The 26700-nt window shown below is 43.6% G+C and overlaps 1 protein-coding gene across 4 annotated transcripts in view; it reads right to left on the bottom strand.

Moving 5' to 3' along the window:
* RBPJ (recombination signal binding protein for immunoglobulin kappa J region) overlaps positions 1-26700 on the bottom strand; it is a 154271-nt gene that overhangs the window by 29405 nt on the left and 98166 nt on the right. For 2 of the 4 annotated variants that reach the window (XM_040335160.1, XM_040335161.1), the window contains exons 2-3: positions 25850-25888; positions 15552-15647 (exon numbers count right to left, since the gene is read on the bottom strand). In XM_040335160.1, the coding sequence (XP_040191094.1) occupies positions 15552-15647; positions 25850-25888 (135 nt within the window). Of the gene's footprint in view, positions 1-15551; positions 15648-25632; positions 25828-25849; positions 25889-26700 lie in introns of those variants that run through there. The other 2 variants (XM_040335162.1, XM_040335159.1) reach the window with 2 other exon arrangements.

The following is a 26700-nucleotide window of genomic DNA, read 5'->3' on the forward strand; positions in this document are numbered from 1 at the left end:
CGGCCCCGCTTCCATTCCATACAGACGGTTCATGGCCAGTCTGGGAAAAAGTGTAGGGAATTAGCCATTACATGTACATAGTTCTGTTTCTTCGTTAGAGTTTACTGTTAACAATGAATAATTTAGTTATTACATGGTAAAAGCACTGACTTGCGGGATGCTTTTCCATTGTACTGCTAAAAATGTCATGTACAATAATTCTGACTCATAATGCAAGGTTAAGATGATAACATTTTGGAGCTGCTATAAAAATTGTAAGTGAATATTGCCATTTTACAGGAAACTTGTGTACCAGTAAGTTGTAGCTTGCAGCGAAAAGACCCTTCGTGGGGTGGATATGCTGCTCCACCGTTACCTTTATTTCTCGGAATGTAATCTGTGCCAGTTTTATAACACACACTTTGAACTGATTGGCCTTAAAGGAAACCCATAATGGAGGAAACAGAGGCCGATACTGATGACCTTTCCTTCTTAAAATGTTAGTTGCCAGGCTATCATACCTCTCCACAGTTTCTCTCTTTAGAATCTTATGCTTCAATAGTTCAATAGCTTGCGTCACAGAGCCAGAACAAGCATGCAGATAAGGAGTTCTGGCTTTCCTGATTGTTCCAGGTCAGTGACACAAATCAGTGAAGCTACAGCTGCCAAGCCATTAGGCATTTTTAGGTTATCAGCCATGGCAGCAGCCTAGGTTTTTTTTCATTACACGTTTCCTTGCTCATGGTCAGACCCCTTTTCATATATAATATAATCTATTGCATAAAACTACTACTTGTTTTGGCAGTAGTTTTAAATTTGGATGTACTGCAAGGTGTTTTCCAGAGAGCTCTCCAATGGTGGCAATACACAGTGATTTGCGATTGATCTCGGTACAAGCAATTCATCATTAGTTCAAATAGTTAGCGACATGTTTGGTGTTGTACTTGCTGCAATCAGCTGATAACTCAGAAATGTAAATGACCAAAGACTTAATAAATATGGCCCCTTTCACATGTCCGTTCCGCCTGTCCGTTCATTACAAGTCCGTTAACGGACTTGTAATGAATCCCTATGGGAACGCGTCCGTTAGTGGATGGAGCATCCGCTAACGTCCGCGTCCGTCGGGATCCGGTTTTCGGACGGAAGAAAACCCTATTTTTCTTCCGTCCGGCAGAACGGAACTGATGCAGACGGACAGACGGTCCGTCTGCATCCGGTTCCCCATAGGGCAGAGCGGAGCTGAGACAGGGCAGTCCCTGCACTGTGTGCGGGGACCGCCCTATCCGCCGACAGCTCAGCGGGGATCCCCGCTGAGCCGACGGAGCGGACAAAAGAAACTGACAGGACGTGTGAAAGTGCCCTATATCTGTATTCTGATCAGTTCTGCAGCACATGCACACAGATTGGTTTGGGGAAAGGGAATAGCCGCTCCAGGTGGGAACCCAGATGAATATCCTCCATTGCAGACAACTCAGGTGCAGGCAATGCACTTAGCAAAGCAGGAACAAAAATGGTCTCTGGAAAGCCGCACTCTGAACAAATTGTAGCCTTTATTGAAAAAAGGACAGCACTACAAGTCACAGCAATGTAAAATAAAACCCAACCCCTGACGCGTTTCGCACTAACACTAGTGCTTAGTCATAGCTAAAAGATACAAATAAATATATATATATATATATATATATATATATATATATATATATATATACACACATATATATATACATATACATATACATATACATACACACACACACACACACACACAACATACATATACATACACTTACACACACATATACATATACATACAACCTTAATAAGACCATATGACTGAAGACCCAAGAAACAGATGGTGTCTAATTAGTTGACAAACCAATCAGTGAATGGGAGTGTCATGTGAAAAAAACCTCTAATGAAATAGAAAAAATATATGCCTGGTGATCTACACGTGTATACCTTTATGTACATACAATAATTATATAGAGAATATCTCTACAAAAACAACTTAGATGGTAAATGTTACACAGATGTAAAAACAACAAAACAAAAAGACAAAAGCACCTGTTATTACATGTGTGAATGTGTGTGGGCCCCATGTGCCAGTGAATAAATGTGTGATGTGTGTTGCAGCACGAGGAAGTTAATAAAGAGAAAATTATGAAATCTCTCGTAAATGTGCAAGGCGTGCTGTACAGTGAAATAAGGAAAAGTTGTACAGCTGGAAATGGACAAAGGTTGTGTATGTGTATCATAAGTGATTCAAATATTAGTGCGATATATAACATAAATGTGAAAATAAATATGTACACCGCGTAAAATAAATAAAGTGAAAAGTAAGGCGAGTCCATCCAAGGCCTCGTACACACGAGCGAACATGTCTGCTGAAACTGGTCCGCGGACCAGTTTCCGGACATGTTCAGTCGTCTATACGGCCGACCGGATATCCATAAGCTTGAGAGAACTCAAACTAAGAGTGTCAGTCCATTCCTTTTTGAATGCATCGTTGACTGGATCCAAGGTAGGAAGTTTGATACGTAGACCTCGCGGAATGCGTGCTGATGAGGTATGTTCAGACAAAAGGCTGATGTCCCAATAGCATCTGATCTCCTTGGCCATTAGGTTTTCAAGTTTCCTGAAAAGGCCAATAAGTGGGATATTCTTATCATCCATGGGTTGAAACTGATGAGTCTGTGGACCCGATCTCAGTGGGTTGTCTGTCAATGCCATGAGGGTCCTACTGAAGCCGGGTTCTGCTGTAGACAGAGTAGAAGCTGTAGTGTCCATAATAGGCTGGTGTCTGCTTGGGTATAAACCACAAAAAGGGATGGAAAAAGGTAAAGATGACAGGGTGACCTCCAAGCTGGCAATCAATGGATGCAAAGTCCAAATAGCAAGGGGAAAGGGAATAGCCACTCCAGGTGGGAACCCAGACGAACATCCACCGTTGCAGACAGATTGGTTTGATGGACCAGGAGAGAGACCATCAAAATTCTGCTACAGGTCAAAAACAGGTCGTCTTTGGTTTGCATTTTTTGTTCAGTTTTGATGCAGTGAATGAGCAAAGTGATCATATTTAGTCATTATGTGTGTGGCTACCCTTAGGGGTGAAGTGAGTTTTCTGGGGCATTCCTTAACCAAACTGCATTGGTTATTGCAGGGATGCTCTCTGCCTGGTGGGAACTTCACCCCTTCATGTCTTATCACATCAAACATGCTAAAACCTAGAAATCGGATTCCTTGTTTTATTCATGAGACAAAGGACCTCCAAATGTTTCTTCTTGCTACAGGGCTACCAAGATTTGACAGCTGCCATGCAACATCTTTAAGACAGGACAGTGTGAAAAACTAGCTTTTCTTCATAAACAGACTTGGAAATCTGATGTTGCAAGATAAGTATATATAATACTGAGAAAAAGTTTGGTACTAAAAAAAAAAACAATTGTATATTCTACAAAGAGCATACCTTACTCTTACACAGTTAGCCATACCCGGGATGTGCAAATCAGGGAAAACCGGGTTTACTTTTTTTGCCCCTTAACGGAGCGGACACCAGAGCTTTATTCAACGGTTCAGCAAGCACTTGTACTGAGCAACCACAACACTTTCCTGACAAGCACCCAATTGGTGCTCGTCTCACTGCAAGGTCTCTCCCCTCCCTGCTAGTCCCCGGGTGCAATGCTGGAGACAGGCAGAAAGGAGAGAAGGAAATAAACCGCGCAATGTTAAAAACATTAAAAGTTTAAGTCGCCATAAAACCCCTTTAGAAAATGATTGATTACTAATGCCCTCGGGTGGTAATCAACACCCTTAATAATGAATATGCCACGTCCTAGTACTGAGTGAATAGGGAATGATTAAGGAACATGGACTTTGTAGGCACATAAATAAAAGAGAATGAAATTTAAATCTTAACCACTTAAGCCCCGGACAATTATGCAGGCAAAGGACCTGGCCCCTTTTTGCGATTTGGCACTGTCGCTTTAACTGACAATTGTGCAGTCGTGCAACGTGGCTCCTAAACAAAATTGGTGTCCTTTTTGTCCCCACAAATGGAGCTTTCTTTTGGTGGTATTTGATCACCTCTGCGGTTTTTATTTTTTGTGCTGTAAACAAAAAGAGCTTCAATTTTGAAAAAAAATTCAATATTTTTTACTTTTTGCTATAATAAATACCCCCCAAAAAATATACAAAAAAAAATTTTTTTTTCCCCCTCAGTTTAGGCCGATACGTATTATACATATTTTTGGTAAAAAAAATAAAAAAGCGTTTATTAATGGTTTGGGTAAAAGTTATAGCGTTTACAAAATAGGGGATAGTTTTATGGCATTTTTATTAATATATTTTTTTTACTAGTAAACGGCACTGATTTTTTTCGTGACTGACATTATGGCGGACACATCGGACACTTTTGACACATTTTTGGGACCATTGTCATTTTCACAGCGAAAAGTGCTATAAAAATGCACTGATTGCTGTGAAAAGGACAATGGCAGTGAAGGGGTTAACCACTAGGGGGCGCTAAGGTGTTAAGTGGGCCCTAAGGGAGCGATTCTTACTGTAGGGGGGTGTGGCTGGACGTGTGATGTCACTGATCATCTTTCCCTATAACAAAGAACAGACGATCAGTGACAAGCCACAGAGAAGAACGGGGAAGGTGTGTTTTTCAATCACCTATCCCCATTCTTCAGCTCCTGTGACCCGATCGTGGGACACAGGCGGCGATCGGGTCCACAGGTCCCTCGAGGGGCGTCACGGAGCTTTGGACCGGGTCACGAGCGCACAGCCATGCGACCCACGGCTGGGCACTTAAAGGGCAATGTACCTGTACGTGCCTGTGCCCAGCTGTGCCATTCTGCCAACGTATATCGGCGTTAGGCAGTCCTTAAGTGGTTAAACATACATAAAAAATACAATACAAAGATAAAATCGTGATAACCCTCAAAGGGAGTGACTCAATGGTAATGTAGGTAACGTGCTACAAAAGATGTCTGTATAGTAGATGCCTATATTGAGTATAGATATCTCCACGATGAGAAGGCCACAAGATCCACAAAAAAAGCTTGAGCTCTACATGTTTCGCGATAAAGCCCCTCTAAAAGCACCTCTGCCTAAAACAAAAAAAACACACATCAATCCTTCATACTTTCCATCCTGGCAAAGCCATTGCAAGGTTTAAGAGGACATGCATCCGTTGAAAATCCCTATAAAATGGTCTCAATCAGTAGTATTATAACTGAATGAGACTGTTGTCTCATTTTTAGTAACAGAAGCCAATCAGCGGGTCCAGTGGAAACAATGTTCGCCGGCATCCAGCGATCTCCCAGAGAGAGGTGGAACAGCGGTCTGCCTATATAAACAAGGCAGATCGACGTTCTGACAGGGAAGATGGAGATCTTGTGGTTCTGCCAAGCAGGAACACAGATCGCTCTTCCCCCAGTCAAAGCATCCCCCACACAGTTATCAAATACAGACCGATTCCCAATCATCCCTGGTTTCTTAAAGTTAAACTATGGGCAAAAAATGTTTCCCCCATTTTGGCAAGGGAGGGATATAATCCCAGTCAAATTATTTTTTGCCACCTGTGTCACATTACGGAGATTTACCTTCATTTCCTGTCCCACAGTCCAATGTTTCTCAACTCCAGTCCACAAGTACCCCCAACAGGTCATGTTTTCATTCCATTTGAGGAAAATCTTGAATACATGACCTGTTGGGGGTATTTGAGGACTGGAGTTGAGAAACATTGCCAAAGCCAAATAGGAAGTAAAAGGAAATCACATTCCTTGTGGACCACCAGGTCACTAGAATTAGTGTCTCCATTAGAAAATGTCCCCTCCATTACTTTTCTGGGGGCAACCCAAAATTTGGGATTTTCCTTTACTTTTGATGACAATGATAAAACAGGACAAATAAAGTCCCCAAAAGGAACACAGACAGCAATAAAATTGGACAAGCATTCCTATCCCCCTTCTACCCAAAAAAAAAAGAACTTGTGCCTTTAGTTATACTTGGCTCCTCGACATGAGAGATGGTGCAGTAGTCAGAGATGGCCCTCCAATTAGGCAAAGTAGGCGGTTGCCTAAGGCCCCGCGTGTACAGGTACCTCGCCAACCGGCCAAATTGCCTAACTTGTGTGTTGGAGTGGAAGGGAATGTCGCGATCGGTGTCCCCAGGCTAGCGGGGTAAGCCGCGAGCGGGATGGCGTTCTGTCAGATTAGCGTGACAGAACATCACCTTCGGCACACATTAAAAGTCCCACCTGTAACATCCTCATCAGCAGCGGCAGCCAAAAGCAGGCTCCACCGCTGTCCTAGCTGGCACCACAATGCACGATGGGAGATGTAGTTCTCCACAGCACACACTAGACTCGGCCGGGTGGTGCCTGTACTCTGAAGAGACTACACCTCCCAGAATGCACTGCAGGGCGGGCGCTCAAAGTGGACAGTCGGTTTCTCCTGCTTGTAGGAGGGGATGGAGGACTTGGAGTGATCATCTGTCCGGTCGGTAACCGGGATTGTCTGTGGCTCCAGTGCTTGGCGGGTGCTGCTGCAATGTGATGTTACCTTTATAGTCATGTGAGACAGAGTTTCTGCTTGTCATTACCATGACCATCCCCTGTATGTCCGCACAGTCCCTGACCGTCTCCTGTATCATGTCGCCACAGTCCCTGACCATCTCCTGTATCATGTCTGTACAGTCCCTGACCGTCTCCTGTATCATGTCCGCACAGTCCCTGACCATCTCCTGTATCATGTCTGTACAGTCCCTGACCGTCTCCTGTATCATGTCCGCACAGTCCCTGACCGTCTCCTGTATCATGTCCGCACAGTCCCTGACCATCTCCTGTATCATGTCCACACAGTCCGTGACCATCTCCTGTATCATGTCCGCACAGTCCCTGACCATCTCCTGTATCATGTCCACACAGTCCGTGACCATCTCCTGAATTATATCTGCAGTCTCTGAGGGGGATCCTACAGAAGAGTCAAGAGCTGGAGCGCTACCAGGAAGGGGTCATGGGGGGAAAAATGAAACCCGAGCCGCCAAGCTGGAGCCAGGAGAAAACCGTCTGACAGTGACAGCACTGCAAGGCCAGTCTCGGGGGGGGGGGTGAATACAATAAAGTAAGGGGGCACTGATATAAATCAGTAACCCCCTTACCTTAGTGCAGTCACTCTGCGGAAGGTGGTCTGTGGTCACCAGAGTTCTCCACACAACAGATTTCCTGTTTTAAATGCAAGTTGGAACTCTGCAGGCCCTGCTGTAAGTGGAAACTATGTAAAGGGGAATGCTGTGCACTTTAAAATATGATCTCTGGTCGCCAGAGCCCCCCTTACATCAGAGATCCCCTTTACACCAAACTCTGCCATATTCCCCTTCACATCATGACCTGCAACATTCCCCTTTGCATGAAATGCACTGCAGGGGGAATCCTGCAGACTGATGTAAGGGGGAACTCTGTGTTGGATTTTATTACCCTGACCTTCATGTAAATGTAGAAATATGTTTTTTGACGTTTGTTATAGAGAAAATTCTAGCAACTGTGAATTCATAGTTCATAGGATTGAAGGCTCCTAACTTATGCAATTGTTATACAGTTAATTTTTATCTCTTGAAATTCCTTTTTCAATTATGGGTTTTAGTGGGGCCTCATGTCTAGATTTTGCCTACAACCTCACAAAGCCTAGAGCCGCCTCTGGCAATCGTTAAAAAAAAAATAATAATGATAATAATAATAATTAATAATAAATAATAATAATTAATAATAAATAATAATAACATAAAAAACACAAATGGGGGGAAAAAAATACAACTCTTCATTTTAAATTCATGTCACAGAGTAGGACACAGTCTGGTCCGAGATGCCGCATATTTGGCCACTTAAAGCAGAGGTTCACCCAAACAACATCTATATAAGATCATATTCTTTATACTTCCAACATGTACAGTAGGCCCCTTTTTTTTGGTTGTACATACCTTATTATGGCTATTTTCAATCCGGCTTCCGGGTACTCACTCCCGCGGGAGTAGGCGTTTCTATGCTGCGGCGCAATGTCATCTGGGACTTTGCCCAGATGATTGACAGCCCCCCCCCTAGTGCGTAGGCACGTCACGAGAGTCACGGAGTTTCCGAAAGAACCCAAACATGCAGAGCTGCGCGTCAGCTCTATACGACTTCTAGTTGGTGCGCATGTGCCGTGTAGAGCCGACTTGCAGCTCTGCATGTTCGGGTTCTTTCGGAAACTCTGACTCTCCTGCCCAATAGGGGGCCCTTATCTGCCGGGGGGGAACTTTTTCTCAAGGACGTCAATCATCTGGGCGAAGTCCCAGATGACATTGCGCCGCAGCATAGGAACGCCTACTCCCGTGGGAGTACCCGGATGCCGGATTGAAAATGGCCATAATAAGGTATGTACAGCCAAAAAAAAAAAGGGGGGGGGGGCCTACTGTACATGTTGGAAGTATAAAGAATATGATCTTATATAGATGTTATTTGGGTGAACCTCCGCTTTAAGCAGCACAGCAATCCATTCTGTGAATGGCAGTTTAAAGGCCAAGTTTACCTTCTGAACAGGTTACATCTGTATTAAGGGTGTAATATGTTTAGCCCCACCTACCTCACTTCCCTGTAACCATGGGTTGTTCTTCCCTCAGCCACATTTTAAAAACAGGGCGGCTACAGAAAACTTGTAGTTCTCAATTAACTCAATGAGAACATTGATGAGCACCCTTATAGTTCATTGACACTGCAGACACACACACACACACACAAAGTGAAAAAAAAAAAAAAATCTGAATGCCTTCAATACCACAGCTGTCCACTAGATGGCAGACGAGTTTTAATGACAAGCATATACCAGAAGTGCATGCTTATACAGTCAATGGTTGAAATCATTTAGTTACAAACAGCTCTTCTGTTTTAATAATAGAAAGAAAAAAAATGTCAAAGCAAGCTTTTGTAAGCAGAGAGTCTACATGCTCATTTCAAAAGGCTACAAGACGTGCATTAGTAACCATTATTCAGAAATTAACATGGTTGCTTTTAGCTCTCAGAACTGAAAGTAATTGTTATGAAACTATGCTCACTTTATAGTTGAGTGAATTGAGACTTTTAATGACTTCTCCTTACAAGTGCTTTAGGCGTTCATTCACTTCCTTGGCCAGAAAATGTATTCTGGTCATTTAAATGAATGCATGCTCGCACGCTAAACATACGTGGCGGTTTCCTCTGCGCCTCTCCTGAATATGATTTTGGTGCGCTTAGATCTGTGTCCATAAGCAGAAATCTGTGCATGAACGTACAGGGGTGTTTAGGGGCAGTACATTTTTTATAAAAATACAAAATACCGCAAGTCAAATGGCTGTAAATGGGAATAGAACAGCTAAAATGTGCATGAGGTCATAAATTCAAGCAAACTTTGGAAGCGTCAACTGCATGCTATTTTTTGGGGGTCATACATGATCATGAAAGAAATATTCTGCCAGTGCCAAACTCCTTTCAGAATATACTAGCTGCTTAGTTCTCTACTGCAATTTACAAAAAAAAAAAAAACCTTTACACTGATAAGGAACAAGCATGTAGCAAGGTAAAGATAATCATACACTAGTAGATTTTCGAACATATATATAATGCTCAGGTTTATGCAATGTTTTGACAAAAGGTCATTTGATAGGATTTCAAAATGTAGTTTGCTTTTAAAGCCGAGGTCCACCTAAATTTTTATTTTTTAAACGTCAGCAGATACAAATACTGCAGCTGCTGGCTTTTAAAATAAGGGGCACTTACCTGTGCCTAGCGTGCCCGTGATATAGGTGTCTGAACAGAAGAAGTTCCATTTTTGTGTGGACCTCCGCTTTAACATTTACCATCTAGATAGGATCTTGTATCCCAAGACCCTACATAAAATTGTTCCCACAGAGGTCTCCACTCTGCTGGAGATGTCAGGAGGAGAAGAGCACCCTGCAACACATCATCTAGTCTTGCTTGATGATTCAGGGCTTCTGGACACACGCTAAATTCTGGATTTTTACATTTCAGGATATCTGCAGGCCCAATAACGTGTCTAAAGGCGGCCGGCCATACACGGTTCGAATTTCGAAAGAATTTTCTTTCGAAAATCGTATGAAAGAGTTTTCGTTCCTATTTCGCACCGTTAGTGGGCTGCAGCAACAGCCGATTTTCGTGCGGCAATCAGATTTGAGAAATCCGACATGTTGCAAATTTTTAGAAAAACAAACGATTTTCTGATCAATGATGAGAGAATCGTGCAAGAAATGTAATAGAAAAAAAAATGTGCAAGAAAAGAATATTTTTTTTTTCCCCTCAGTTTAGGCCGATACGTATTCTTCTACCTATTTTGGTACAAAAAAAAAAAAAAAATCGCAATAATCGTTTATCGGTTGGTTTGCGCAAAATTTATAGCGTTTACAAAATAGGGGATAGTTTTATTGCATTTTTTTTTTTTATAATTTTTTTACTACTAATGGCGGCGATCAGCGATTTTTTTCGTGACTGCGACATTATGGCGGACACTTCGGACAATTTTGACACATTTTTGGGACCATTGTCATTTTCACAGCAAAAAATGCATTTAAATTGCATTGTTTATTGTGAAAATGACAGTTGCAGTTTGGGAGTTAACCACAGGGGGCGCTGTAGGAGTTAGGCTTCACTTTGTGAGTGTTTACAACTGTAGGGGGGTGTGGCTGTAGGTGTGACGTCATCGATCGTTTCTCCCCTATAAAGGGGGTGACGCGATCGATATGCTGCCAGTGAAGCACGTGGGAAGCCGTGTTTACACACGGCTCTCCCCGTTCTTCAGCTCCTGGGACCGATCGCCGCACTCGAGCACTTCGGACCGGGTCGCGGGAGCGCGCGCGCGACCAACGGCTGGGTACAAGTACAGGACGTATATATACGTGCTTGTGCCCAGCCGTGCCATTCTGCCGACGTATATGTGCAGGAGGCGGTCCTTAAGTGGTTAAAGATAATAAAAAGTAATTTGCTACAGAGAACCCCCCCCCCCCCTCAACCCACTACCCTTTTTAAAGCGGGAGTTCACCCGAAATTTTTAACATTAGATTGATGCTCATTTTGTCAAGGGAAAATCGGCTAGTTTTTTTTAAAACGAAGCAGGAGGGTTATGTCTGGAGGGACCGCCCCCTGGGCGGGGCTGTTCAACTCTGTTAATGTAACATGTATTTAACTATATAACATGATTCTGCCTAGTCCTCTCCTGTAAACAGGGAACATAACCCACTTGTCAAGATTTAAGGAGCTGTGTCCGTCCATGGACGATAAGAGAAATAGCCGATTCCCCTAGACAAAATGAGCATGAATCTAATGTTAAAAATTTACATTTCCGGGTGAACCTCCACTTTAAGAATGTGGAATTCTGTACAACTAAGGAACACAGTGGCCATCACCAGGGCTCCGACACTTATGAAGGATAATTCATGAAAACTTGAAGAATGAAGCTGCTGCCAACAACCTGATGTATATTTAAAAAGCACGGAGCTGCTACTGGCAACAGTTTATTTTTCATTCAGTATTTTTATTGTATTGTACAAGTCAGCCTTTTCTGAAAATCAGCTACAATGTGGCCAGAAAATAAAAAAAAATTGGCTTCTCATTCTTCGTACAAAAAGAAAAAAAATACGAGATGATACTGTTCAGATTTTTACAGTACAGACGCAATGCTCCAGAGGCCGCTGAGCTCACAAAAACACATTTGAAAAAGATCCATTTAAACAGAGCTGTGGAATTTAGAGGCGGCGAGGTTGAATGAGTGAATATGTCCCCCGGGGGGTCGAACTATTAAGAAATGCTTTGCACAGAAAAATAAGATCCAAACTGGGCTAATGTGAATTAAACAATCCTAACAAAACATTTAATTTTAGAATTTCTCTATATAAAGCTTTTCACTGTGTCTGAGCTGCCGCAGGTTTCCAGTAAAAATCGCATGGCTCAATTAGTTTAGGAGGGGATAAAAATTATTATTGCAGACTGGGCCGGAGAAAGAAGTCAAGGAATGCGGGGCAGTAAAAGACTGGTAACATTCTGCATACACAATAGCAAGATTCATACTTCTACAGCTACACATTGGCTTCTGCTGGATTCATACACTCCACTTTTCCATGTTAACGCTAGTGCAGCTTTCTAACACTTTTAACATAGAAAAACACTTCATATAACTTCCAGGTTTCAGTGAACCTCGGCTAATAATTACTAGATCACGCTCAGCGCTCACTAAACAATTGTGTGAATAGTAAATTGAAGTATAATAAATTAAAGAATAATTAAGGTGGCAAATTTGACAACCCAGAGTCGCTCTATACAAAAAAAAAACAACGAACAAAAATGAAAAACAAACGATGATAGTAATGGCCAGAAAAGTGAAAAAATTGTAGCGCTCCCTCACATTTGTGGTCAGTAGAGAAGTGTTCCCTTAAAGTGAAAGTCTCCGAGGTGCCCTTTAAATTAGGATACAATGTAGAAGGGTCTTTTTTGGTGGTTAGTTGGAAAAGGACCCCTTTACACTGGGGGCCAGAGGAAAAAAAAAAAAGTTATTTTGATTAGTGGTCAGTGGGAAGAAGGGGCCTATTACACTGGTGGCCAGTGGTGAGAATACACCTTACATTGGTGGTCAGTGGAAATAATGGGGATGTGCAGTTGCTCCAGACCGTCGTAAAAGAGGGAGAGCTCCGACGACTTCCATCATCCAATCATGTGCATTCCCCCCCCCCCCCTTGTACGTGATTGGGTATTCTTTGTAAAGTTTCATCTTCTCAAAAGGATTTGATCTCCTGCTGATTTTGTACATTTGCCCACTGACAAAGCATTAAAAAAAAAAAAAAAAAAAGATATAAAATGATTTGCATTTTAATGAGTGAAATAAGTATTTGACCCCTTTGCAAAACATGACGCAGTACTTTGTGGCAAAACCCTTGTTGGCAATCAGAGGTGAGACGTTTCTTGTAGTTGGCCACCAGGTTTGCACACATCTCAGGACGGATTTTTGTCCAAATCCTCTTTGCAGATCTTGAAGGTTCAGATAACTTGAATCTTCAGCTCCCTCCACATATTTTCTATGGGATTAAGGTCTGGAGACTGGCTAGGCCTCTCAAGGACCTTAATATGCTACTTCTTTAGCCGCTTTGTTTTTGCCTTGGCCATGCGTTTTGGGTCATTGTCTTGCTGGAATAGCCACCACAACCTATGTTCAATGCCCTGGCTGAGGGAAAGAGGTTCTCACCCAAGATTTGACGATACTTGGCCCTGTCCATCGTTCCTTTGATGCAGTGAAGTTGTCCTGTCCCCTTAGCAGAAAAACACCCCCAAAGCATGTTTCCACCTCCATATTTGACGGTGAGGATGGGGTTCTTGGGGTCATAAGCAGCATTCCTCCTCCTCTAAACACGGCCAGTTGAGTTGATGCCAAAGAGCTCGATTTTTGTCTTATCTGACCACAACACTTTCACCCAGTTCTCCTCTGAATCATTCAACATCATTTGACAAATCCCAGTCCCTTGGAAGTCCCTAGCTCTTCCTTGTGTGAGCTGGCACCATCTGGTGGTGGCCGTTGGTATTACAAGTTAAGCATTACAAGTTAAACAGCAATTCTAATGTCATTTTTCACTGCCATCTTCTTCCCTCTAATTAGGACCCCCAAACATATATTTTTTATCCTAACACCCTAGAGAATAAAATGGAGATCGTTGCAATACTTTGTCACGCCGTATTTGCGCAGCGGTCTTACAAGCGCACTTTTTTGGGGAAAAAAATTACACTTTTTTTAATGAAAAAATAAGACAACAGTAAAGTTATCCCTATTTTTTTTTAATACTATGAAAGATAATGTTACGCCGAGTAAATTCATACCCAACATGTCACGCTTCAAAATTGCGTCAGCTCGTGGAATGCCGACAAACTTTTACCCTTATAAATCTTCATAGGCGACGTTTAAAAAAAATCTACAGGTTGCATGTTTTGAGTTACAGAGGGGGTCTAGGGTTAGAATTATTTCTCTCGCTCTACCAATCGCGGCGATACCTCACATGTGTGGTTTGAACACAGTTTACATATGCGGGCACTGCTCATGTATGTGTTCGCTTCTGCGCGCAACCTTGTCTGGACGGGGTGCGTTTTCTGGCTCCTAACTTTTTTTGGCTAGCTCCTAGATTCCAAGCAAATTTGTCAAACCCTGATTCAGATGTTCATTAGTAGGGTTGTCCAGATACCGATACCAGTATCGGTATCGGGACCGATACCGAGTATTTGCGGGAGTACTCGTACTCGCGCAAATACCCCTGATACCTAAATAGAATACTCCCCCCCCCCTTTCCCCCCCCGCTGCTGCCGCCGCATCGCGCCGCCGCATCGAGGGACATGGCTAGAGGGACATTGCTGCATATGTGAGGGACATGGCTAGAGGGACATTGCTGCATATGAGGGACATGGCTGCATATGTGAGGGACATGGCTAGAGGGACATGGCTGCATATGTGAGGGACATGGCTAGAGGGACATTGCTGCATATGTGAGGGACATGGCTAGAGGGACATTGCTGCATATGTGAGGGACATGGCTAGAGAGACATGGCTGCATATGTGAGGGACATGGCTGCATATGTGAGGGACATGGCTAGAGGGACATGGCTGCATATGTGAGGGACATGGCTAGAGGGACATGGCTGCATATGTGAGGGACATGGCTAGAGGGACATGGCTGCATATGTGAGGGACATGGCTAGAGGGACATGGCTGCATATGTGAGGGACATGGCTAGAGGGACATGGCTGCATATGTGGGGGACATGGCTGCATATGGGGGGGACATGGCTGCATATGGGGGGGACATGGCTGCATATGGGGGGGGGGACATGGCTGCATTTGGGGACCCATTTAAAAAAAGTATCGGTATTCGGTATCGGCGACTACTTGAAAAAAAGTATCGGTACTTGTACTCGGTCCTAAAAAAGTGGTATCGGGACAACCCTATTCATTAGCAAAGCAGGCATTCAGATGGAAAATATCCATTGTTAAAGCCAGATGTCCAGTGGACTTCTAAATTCCTGTTTGAGGTTATAACATTATGCCAACTTCTTCCCTGCTAAACTACTGATTGCATCCCCTTGTTTTCATAACAAAAAGGGAGAGGTGTCCTGTAGTCCCAATGATAGGAGAACTCTGCTTGTGACTTCACTGCATTGTAAAATGATACAACATGGGGAAATGTGCATGTATTGCAAAGATGTACTGAAGGTTTCTTTTTCTTTGCCCAGACATGCATGCATTTCATTTTTTTTTTTTTTTATGGATGGATACTGCATCAAAATATCTGCACTGCAGTTCTCGTTTAATGGTGCAACCTGTTACATCCATGACTGACAAAAAAAAAAAGTTAGTGTTTTCATCAGAATCCCTAGAGTATATCCAGTGGGTGATGATCTAGAATGCCACCCTGTATATGGAAAGCAAGGTGTCTCAAGGTTTAGCGTACTAATTTGACAGAATAGGCAAACAAGAAAATAAATATATACTACTATTGAAAAGCAAATACATTACGCACCTTTTTTCATTGCCATAGGATTTCTGTGCAACTTTAGCATGGAGGATAAGTACAGTCTGATCACCCCGCTCTTTTAAATAATTACGCATTGCTTCCCTGAAACACAAAAATGTAAGTGAATAATTTCTAGTTCTGAAAGGCTGTAAAAAAAATAAAAACAGCTACACACTTGATTCTGATGAATGTTAATAGCCTGTTGGAGAGCTTACTGTGAGGATAATAGCTGTCTGTGGTTCAGCAGTAAACAGCTTTGTGTAGAGGGGTAGTAGATGCAATCTTCAGATCTTTGCTGTGGTTTCCACCATCACCACCTAGTGCAGCCGAGTCTAACTAGGGTGCACACAGCACTGCTTTTCAACAGCTTTGTGGTTCTAAAGATTCTCACCTTGTAAAAAGATCTTCTCACATCAACTACCACAAAATACCTGGTGATTCCATTGCTCTGGCTTACTTTACTTCTAAAACCACGCAAGACTTCATAGTGCCGATTTATTAAATGCAGCAATTAACAGATTATCTAGCCTTTCTGCAATATAAGTGATATGAAGCAGTCAGCATAGTCTCAGAAGCAGGGTTGGATATCTAAAAATATAAATTCTCATAGAGATACAAGGTGGTGGTCATCCCACTAATGAGGCCAACTTACACAGTTGCATTAGGCTGGGTTCACACTACTACACTACTTTCATCCTACTTTGCTCTGTGTTCAATGTTTCCCTATGAGAGCGTCTTGTAGCGTCCTACACAAGTCGGTCCGACTTTGAAAATGCTCCCTGTACTACTTTTGGTCCTACATTGATCCTACTTCAGGCCCATTGAATATCATTGAAGTCGGACCAAAGTAGTATCCTGTTCATGAAAGTAGGATGGATGTAGGACCAATGTAGCAGAGCAAAGTAGGATCAAAGTAGTGTAGTAGTGTGAACCCAGCCTCAGACAGCAATCAGATGCATGGTGGAAGACAGCCCTAAAGCTGGAGAGTCCATACAGCGCACACCATCCTCGGTACAGCTTAGCAATGCTGAGCCAGATAAAAATCACAGGCTCTGCATTACTGAGCTCCATGCTGGGCCGCTGCACCTGTCACAAAGGCAGAATCAGTAGCTGAGCCACTCGGGGCCATTGAGCACCGTCAACCACCAACACCTGCTTGTGTGACAGATGCAGTAGTCAGGCATGGACTTTTACTCAGCAACAGTGAGCCTGCACTTAACAGGCTTCACGTCACTATGCTGTGTGGTAGCTCTACCACTACCCGGGGAAGTCACCTGTGTCACTTGGGAGGGGGGCAAGGGCATAAAAAAAAAAAAATCTGCCTTGGGTGTTGGCAGTGCCATCTTTGGGTTTGTGCGATTGCATCCAACCCCAATACAGCTAGGAGAAAAAAAGTCACCACTACGTAAGGCTAAACATGCAGGGGCATTTAGTGACAGGAAATAGAATGCTCATGCACACATCCAGTGTGCATGAGGCCCAATACAGAAGGATAAATGCAGGGCATGGGCAAAAATATGGAAACACTACATGATTTGCAGGTGTGAAAGTGACGAGACACCTCACTAACAAGTTGTCCCGATACCACGACCCCCCCCCCCCCCCCCCCCCCAGTACTTGCCGATACCGATACTTTTTTTTAATGTCGTGGGACAGTGGCACAGATTCCCTGGTCCCTTTTTCTGCAACCTCAGCTAAAATGAATGGAGAGGAGACAGAGGCTCCTCTCCATTCATAAACTGAAGCATCATAAACACAGGTTACAATGTTTGAGTTATGTTAATGGACAGAGTCAGTGATCACTGTCTGTTCATTCGGAAAAGGAAGGAGCTGGGTTTACCGGTTCCCACCTCTGCTCTCTATCCTGACAGATCGAGGGCAGAGGGATTGGAGGACGACATGGAGGGGACACGGAGCGCGGGAGGGGGAGAGCAGTATAACGGAGGGGGGACTGGAGGAGGATACAGGGACAATCAGCTGTGATCAGTGCGGCTTTGGGGGGAGTTACAAGCGCAGATCACCGCTGTATAAATTTCACTAAAGCAGATGAAAAGCGAGGGGGGGTCCGGGGAGAAGCCGTCAGGCTTTATTGACATGAATACAGGGAGCAAAAATACGAAGGAAACTTGGACAGCCGCACTCCAAAAATGTTCTTTTAATTAAAATCGATCACAAAATGAACATGCCACAGCAAAAAAATTGGAGCAAAAGCTAGCGTTTCGCACTGTAGCTTCAGTGCTTAGTCATAGCTACAGTGTGAACTGTTAGCTTTTGTTCCAATTTATTTGCTGTGGCATGTTCATTTTGTGATCGATTTTAAATAAAACATTTTTGGAGTGCGGCTGTCCAAGTTTCCTTCCTATTTTTGCATCATTATTGCACTGCCAGCACCCATGGTTTGGTTCCAGTGAGAAGGTTCTTTGAAGACTACTGAGCGGTTATTTTCTCTATGTATACAGGGAGATTGGTGCTTGTAACTCCCCCCGCGGCACCGATCATCCCTGACTGCCCAGATATCGGGTGAAGGATTGTAGCATTTCCGAGTACAAGTACTCTGGGAAATGTTCGGTATCGGTACAAACCTAGTTGTGGTGCAACGCACCTCCCTATTAAAAGACATGGCAAATACACACTCGCCCAAGGCCTATAAAAATCGTGGCAAAATAAATAATTTTAGACGGCTGATATATGGGCGCATTCCTAGAAACTCAGAATCCATGAGCTATCCACAATAGGTCTATAGTTATTTTACTCATTTATATAGCACCAAGTCTAGAGAGCAATCAAACCAAAATCACATCCCGACAAGATACTGAATTACAGATGCACAATTCTGGCCAAAATTAGAATCACTATTTTTTTGCTTAGAATAAAGATCACAATTCTCACGGTGTAACATCTTTCATATTATACAAAAAAAATTGGTCAACTTTACACAGTTTCGTTTATCTTTTTATTATTAAAGTATATTTTTTCCCCAAAAAATAGCATTTGAAAGACCACTGCACAAATATAGTGTGACATAAAATGTGGCAACAACAACCATTTTATTCTCTAGGGGTATCTATCTATCTATCTAATGATTTTAACTTGGAAATTAACAAGTATCAGAAAAAGGTTTAGGCCCCTTTCACACTTATACGATTTGTCCTACGATTTGGGACTGCAAAAATCACATGTCGTGCTGACTACAAAGTAGTCCCTGCACTACTTTATTCGAATGTCAGATCCCCGTATTAACGAATCAGACTTTGGCATTAGACTTGTGCGCTGATGATCCTGAAGGGAAACTCGGCACCAATTTTTTATTTTTTAAATCCGGCATGGGTTCCCCCTTCAAGAGCATACCAGGCCCTTCGGTCTGGTATGGATTTTATGGGGAACTCCCACGCCTGAAAAAACGGAGGGGGTGAACCCCCCCCCCCCGAAATCCATATTGGACCCTTATCCGAGCATGCAGCCTGGCCGGTTAGGAAAGGGGGGTGAGGGCGAGCGATCGCCCCCCTCTCCTGAACCATACCGCATGCCCTCAACATGGGGGGGGGGGTGGGGGTTTGGGGCAGGGGGGGCCTGTGCCCCCCACCCCAAAACACCTTGTCTCCATGTTGATGACAAGGGCCTCTTCCTGACAACCCTGGCCATTGGTTGCCGGGGTGGCTCATCAGAATCTGGGAGGCCCTTTTAATAAGGGGGCCCCCAGATGCCGGCCCCCCCACCCTATGTGAGCGAGTAGAGGGTACCCCTTCCCATTCACCTGATAAAAAAAGTGTCAATAATAAAACACACTACACATGTTTTTAAAGTAAATTATTAGGCAGCTCTGCGGGTCTCTTACGATTTCTTATCCCCTCTCCGGTTCTTCTCCCTCTGTCCGCCGTCTTCTGCCGGGACTCCTCTGCCATCTTCTGCTCTTTTGCTTGCTCTTGCCCAGTCTTCTCTGTTGTCTTCTTCCGATGTTGACTCGGCGCTCACTCCCACTTTAATGCCCAAAGCGCAGTGTGCAACGACTTATATTGGCATGGGGCAGGGTCACCGGAAGGGCCTCCACATGACATAACACAGTGACCCTGCCCCATGCCAATATAAGTAGTGGCACACCGCACATTAGAGCGGGAGAGCATTGAGTCAACATCGGAAGAGCAGAGGGAAGAAGACAACAGAAGACCAGGCAATAGCGAGCAGAAGATAGCGGAGGAGACGCAGCAGAAGACAGTGGACAGAGGGAGACGAACCAGAGAGTGGAGAATAAAATTGGAAGAGACCCCCGGAGCTGCCTAATAAATTACTTTAAAAACCTGTGTGGTGCGTTTTATTTTTGACACTTTTTCCCCCAGGTGAATAGGTAGGGGTGCAATGTTACCCATTCACATAGGGTGGGGGGCCGCATCTAGGGGCCACTTTATTAAAGGGGGCTCCCATATTCCGATAAGCCCCCTGCCGCAGACCCCGGCAACCAATGGCCAGGGTTGTCGGGAAGAGGCCTTTGTCCTCAACATGTGGACAAAAGTGCTTCGGGGTGGGGGGGGCGCAGGGTCCCCTTTGCCCCAAAGCATCCCCTCCCCCCATGTTGAGGGCATGCGGCCTGGTACGAATCAAGAGGGGGAGCACGCGCTCATCCCCTTTCCTAACCAGCCAGGCTGCATGCTCGGATAAGGGTCTGGTATGGATTTTGGGCGGGAACCCCACGCCGCTTTTTCGGCAAGGGGTTCCCCTTAAAAGCCATACCAGACCAAAGGGCCTGGTATGCTCTTGGAGCGGGAACCCATGACGTTTTGAAAATTTAAGATAAAAATTGGCGTGGAGTACCCCATAAAGATTCATACCAGACAGACAGTGCCCGGTATTGTAGGGGGTCAAAGTCAGATCCCTGTCCATTGAAGTCGGACTTCAAGTCGCAGGGCAAAGTTAGATCCACAGTCGTATACTGTTTGGTTAAAATCGCGGCCGAAAAATCATGGCGAAGTTGCACAAGTGTGAAAGGGGCCTCAGTCCAACTATTTCCAGCCCAAGGATGTCATATGACGTCCTTGACTTTCAGTGGGGATATCTTAATGACAATAAAAAGGGGGGTAAGAGGGCGCTTACTATAAAAATAATTTTAAACTATATAAAATAGCGTGCATAAAACATCAAATTCAGGAGTGATAACTGCAAAACGTATCCATAAATGACTCTTCATAAAGGTGAAATAATATAAAGTAACACTGTGAAAAATGTATTTAAATGTGCAACAATCCAGTGTAAAAAAAAAAATCTATATAGAAAAAAAAAAAACTATATAAAATTGTGCAATAGACAGTCTTTAGTGCAGAAAAAAAACAAAAACAATTCCAAAAGAAAACATGCAAAATAATGCAAGTCTTTGTGCTGGAAACTCTCTAAGCCACACTCAACAGCAATGTGCAAAATAAATCCAAAAAGTGCAGAAGCAAAACAAATGTCTCTTAACTGCAGTGATCTCCAATAAAGTGCAGGTGCTGGATGAAAGCCCCCACAAAATGTCATTAGCTATGTGTACCATGTATCAATTCACCCTCAACGGACCCCGCTTCCCCTCCAAATCGTGACTTGCCAGCCTCCTAATCTTTAATGTAATTTGCAGAGCCAAAGTTCTGGGAACGCAAGTAAAGTCACTTTGAAACATAGAAAAGTGCCAAACAAACAAAACAAGTAATCTGCCCCCTACACGTCTGTGTAGGGGTTTTTTATTTTTATTGGTAACATTTTTCTGAGTATAGATCTATGTTTGTCCCAAGCATGCTCGAAGCCACTTACTGTTGACTGACTCACTACCATTACTGGAAGCCCATTTCAAGCATGAACCACCCTTTCAGTAAAATAATACTTTCCAAAATTCGTTTTTAAATTTTCTCCAGTTAATTTGAGGTCATGTCCCCGTGTTCTTGATTTTGGTTTCATATTGAAAATCCTGCCCTCTTGAACCCGATTCACCTTCTTGATGTATTTACTGGTTTCAATCATGTCTTCCCTTTCCGTTCTTTCCTCCAGAAGGTACATATCGAATTCCTGAAGTCGCTCTTGATATAAGCTACCCCCCCCCCCCCCCCCCAGACCGTTTACCACTTGTACCCGTCTCTGGACTCATTCTATTTTATCAATATCTTTTTCTAGGCGACCTGTCCAGAACTGGACATTATTCTAAATGAGGTCTTACTCAAGATCTATATAGGAGAATCAGAACCTCCTTCCTCCTGCTGGTGATCCCTCTAGTGATGCCTCCTAGAAATTATTTGCTTTCCCCACTGCCTGGCTTGACACGGTTTGTAAATAAATATTGAAATCTGAAATAAGTACCCCCAAATGTTATCCCTCCAATGCTGGGCAACGTTGTACCCCCAATGTTGTACTCTCTCAAAAGATTTTTCCTAATCCAACATTTCCTAGACAGCGTCTCTGTGGACATTGAGGATGAACTTCCCCACCCTCTACAGGGGTCAGAGCACTTGTTTTAAAGCTCATTCACTACCTGTCAGGAATAGTGTTGGGCTCAGACGGGCTCAGACGTGTTCAGGATCGTAGTCCCAACACACCTGAGCAATCCCGCCAGGAAGCAGATAGTGCACACCGCTAATCAGACAGTGAGGCATTTCTAGGTCCGCAGCTTCATAGACCAGGAAATGCCGGGACTAAGACACCAAACAGGCTGAGCCCAAGGCTGCATTCACACCAAAGCGTATCGCTTTCAGGTGCAAAGCCACGCATTTTGTCCACGATTTTGTACAGGTCAAAAAGGTCACTAATGTAAAAATCAGAAAACTGCCTGTAATCAACCTAAAAAGAAGCTTGTGTACTTTTAGCTTCAGGCATTTTGCTTCAGATGACAGAACGCTCAGATGTGAACAGGGGTCATTTAAATGAATGCGATTTTGCTTGTTGGGAGTTTTACGAGCGGAAAAAACTCAGGTGTGTATGCAGCCTAACACTAGCCAGAAATATACAAATATTTCACTGAATTTCAACTTACTAGCACAATGGTTTCTGTTTAGGCAATGACAAAATGCACTCTCAGACAGTGGCAATCAGGCACAATTGGGGGGGGGGGGGGGGGGGGGGGATTCAAGGAGATCAGCAAAATAAGCATGCTTTTAGGTGCATTCAGCTTGCATCTAGTATTAGTTTAAAATGCAGCAAAGTTCCTTCAGGGCCCATTCACATTCTGCTGTTATGTGCACTACTGTTGGGTATGACCAAGGCTGTGCCCGTTATAAATGTGTTGGCGGACCATTTGATGCAAGTCAATAAATATTTTCTCATTCCTGTGTGCAGAATTTCAAATACTGCATAGTATCTGCGTTTGTGCAGTGTGGTGCCATTCATTTTGAATGCCTGCCCTGCCAATCCACTTTGCCAACAGAAGTGCATCAGGCATGATGTCATAACGTCTCGCCCGGGCTTCCGACGGTCAAAGATGACTGGTGACCATATGGTCACCGGAAAGCTCTATCCTCGTCATCTGGCGCTGCCAGATTTGTTCGCCGGGCCCCCGATGGCACGGGAGAGCCCGGAGAAGCACTGGATAGCGGTGGGGGGCGTCCCCTCCCGCCGCCTATAAGACCGATCAAGTGACAGAAGTGATCGTTCTTATGGTGCGCAGAATCGCCGCCTGAAAAGGAGGATATCTGAATGATGCCTGTAGCTGCAGGCACCATAAATGTTAGATTGTAGCCCATTCTCTCCAAAAATGGAGGAGACTAAATGCACTTTTAATCCGCATAATCAATTGGGGAACTAAGAATGACGAATGGAATATATAACATTTTCATTTGTTACCCTTTATAGGATACTGTGCCCAGTGCACTAATGAACCCAAGCAGAAGTTGCACAAAAACTCAAATAGGAAATGGCAACCAAATACACAAAGCAACAACTAAACACATTTGTAAATATGGGAAGTATTTTTTTTGTGTATAGGTCATCTCCATGCTGATGCCTCTAGATTTCCTTTAAACTAAAATAGACTGTTAGGTTACTAAAGCAAGACCTGAAGCTTTACAGCATAGCTCACAGACACTAAACCTGAAATCAAACACTTTAGCTAGCTGGGCTCCAAAGACATTTTCACATTTCAGCTAGGGGCGATCATTCAGCAATATCTTTATTATTACTTAGGATACAGAAGTGAAGCCTTTTTGGGGGACACGGGTAATATCTTTAACCACTTAAGGACCGAGTCTCTTTGAGATTTTTTGTTTACAAGTTAAAAACAATTTTTTTGCTAGAACATTACTTAGAACCCCCAAAAATTATAAAAAATAAAAAATTTCTAACACCCTAGAAAAAAAAATAGCGGTTGTTTTAATACTATATGTCACACCGTATTTGCGCAGCGGTCTTATAAGCGCACTTTTTGTTGGAAAAAAATACACTGACTTAAAAAAAATAAGGCAATGGTAAAGTTAGCCCAAGTTTTTATATATATATATATATATATATATATATATATATATATATATATATATATATATATATATATATATATATATATATATATATATAAAAAGATAATGTTACGCCAAGTAAATCGATACCAAACATGTCGCGCTTCAAAATTGCGCCCGCTCGTGAGTTGCAGAGGAGGTCTAGGGCTAGAATTATTGCTCTCGCTCTACCGATCGCGGCGATACCTCACATGTGTGGTTTGAACACCGTTCGCTTCTGCATGCAAGCTCGTCGGGAAGCAAATTTTTTTTATTTCTTCTCTTATTTTACCTTTTATTTTTTTTATACTATTTTTTTTTTTTACTGTAAACATCCCTTGTAATAGAAAAAAGCATGACAGGTTCTATTAAATATGAGATCTGGGGTGAAAAAGACATCAGATAAAATTCAAAAAAACAGTGTCATTTTGAAAAAAAAAAAGGCCCTTTAACCACTAGCCGACCGCGCACCGTCATTATACGGCGGCAGGTCGGCTCTCCTGGGCGGGAGCCCGTAGCTATACGTCCGCTCTTTGAGCGGCCACTAGGGGCGTTTTTAAAGGGGGTGTTCAACTCATTTTTAAATGTTTATTAAAAGTCAGCACCTACAAAAAGTGTAGCTGCTGGCTTTTAATTAACATACACTCACCTGCTCCACGTTCCAGTGTCTTCATTCTAAGTGTAGCACCCCGGCCGTGACAGCTTTCGGCTTCACGGCCGGGCACCCACTGGGCATGCGCGAGCGGCGCTGCGTCATTCGATTGGACAGGCGATCCCCTTCAGGGAGGGGCTGCCAAAAGGCGATTAGATTATTCGTCTTTGCAGCCCCTCGGCGGAAGTGGGACAGAAAGTCCCACTCCTCCTGAAGCCCCCACTCCTCCCCCCCCCCCCCCTAAAAAAATTACATGCCAAATGTGGCATGTAAGGGGGCGAGGAGTGGATTAAGTGGAACTCCGCTTTAAACTTAATAGGTTGTTTTACAAGGTGATCGTTTACAAACTAAAATGGTAAAACAGCATTTGTAGTAATGACATTACATTTATTTAGTAAAATTGGAAGCAGGCAAGAGCTGGCTATTGATAATGGGGAAGGTAGTGCTGCGCTAAAATTAGCGCAGCACTACCTTCCCCATTATCAATTACGTATGGTTTGATACACCTTTCAGTGCCGCAGCTGTACCCCCACCCCTCCTCACCCCCCTTCCCCCCCCCCCCTTCTTTCTCCCCTGATAAGCGCGGTAATATTCACTTTTTCAAGAGCTGGCTATATTGTCCATAGCAGATGATACAATACTTGGTATCGTGATAAGTTGTATGAATGATGATGTATTACTTTCCTTGTTCTGACAAAATGCAGTTGTAACGCACCGTAGAGATGTGTTTAGAAAAAACAAATCCACAGGCACACACTGTATGCCATACCTTATATATTTGTTATTACCTGTCCTAGGTTTCTCTGATGTCAGATGTTGGGTTGGCCAACCCATATGACGGCATGACATCTATGCTCTACATGGTTATGAAATGCTCACTTATAACTTGCTACCAAGAAGGGTCACTACCTTCCATATTTGCACACATTTCATTATCTAGAGTAAGTTGAAGAACCTTTAGTAGTGGTCTGATTTAGTTCACACACATTTTGTTTACCTGGCTTGCTTACATCAGAACCAGTGCTACGGAGTGAATGCCATGGGTGGGATGATGTGACTGTAGGGTGAAGTGAGGTGTGAAAAGCCAAGCCTGAAGATTCACATGCACACTCATCAATGCCTGTGATGCTATCAAGGTGCTAAAAAGGGTTTTGCAATTTTTGTTTTTCGTGTTCTTCGCTGGGCAAATAGGAAACAGATGCATTATGCCTTACCTTGTGAGACGTTTGGGTTGAGGCCGCTCCCCAAACTTCCTGCAAACAAACAGAAAAACATCCATCAAAGGTGAGAACGTGAACACCACCTAATGAGTCTGCACAACTTGGCGCACACAACAGTGAACTAAAATCTATGAGAAAATGAATAAGTGCTCTACATAAAAACTCCACATTCCTGAAGCTTGTATCTAAAGATACTATGTACAGTGCATGCCCGAATATCCCATGCCAACCAGATTCAGCTTAGTACACAATAACTTTATGAACTCTGGCCGATGTTACTACACTCAGCCTTTTATATATTACAGGTACTTATATACTGTATGTAAATTGATGGCACTAAATATCAGTTTCTGCCCTTACCCCCGATCTAAGCCCACACAATGATTGTGACCATTTTGCAATACATCCATCATGAAAGAAACATCCTGGGAACATTCCAGTCAGGCTTCAGGAGGTAAATGGCCTACACTTAGACCCCTTTCACATTGAGGAGTTTTTCAGGCGGTAAAGCGCTAAAAATAGGGCTGCTATACCGCCTGAAAAACTCCTGCCCAGCTAGCTCAATGTGAAAGCCAGAGGGCTTTCACACTGAGGCGATGCGCTGGCGGGAGACAAAAAAAAAAAATCTCCTGTCCGCAGCATCTTTGGAGCGGTGAGAGGAGCGGCGTGTATACTGCTCCTTCCCATTGAAAACAATGGGAAACCGCAGCAATACCGCCCGCAATGCGCCTCTATAGGAGGCGCATTGTGGGCGGTATTAACCCTTTATCGGCCGCTAGCAGGGGTTAATACTGCACCGTTAGCGGCCGATTCCCGCGGCTACAGGTCCAATGTGAAAGGGGCCT

This window comes from Rana temporaria, chromosome 1, assembly GCF_905171775.1.
Source record: "Rana temporaria chromosome 1, aRanTem1.1, whole genome shotgun sequence".
NCBI lineage: Eukaryota > Metazoa > Chordata > Amphibia > Anura > Ranidae > Rana > Rana temporaria.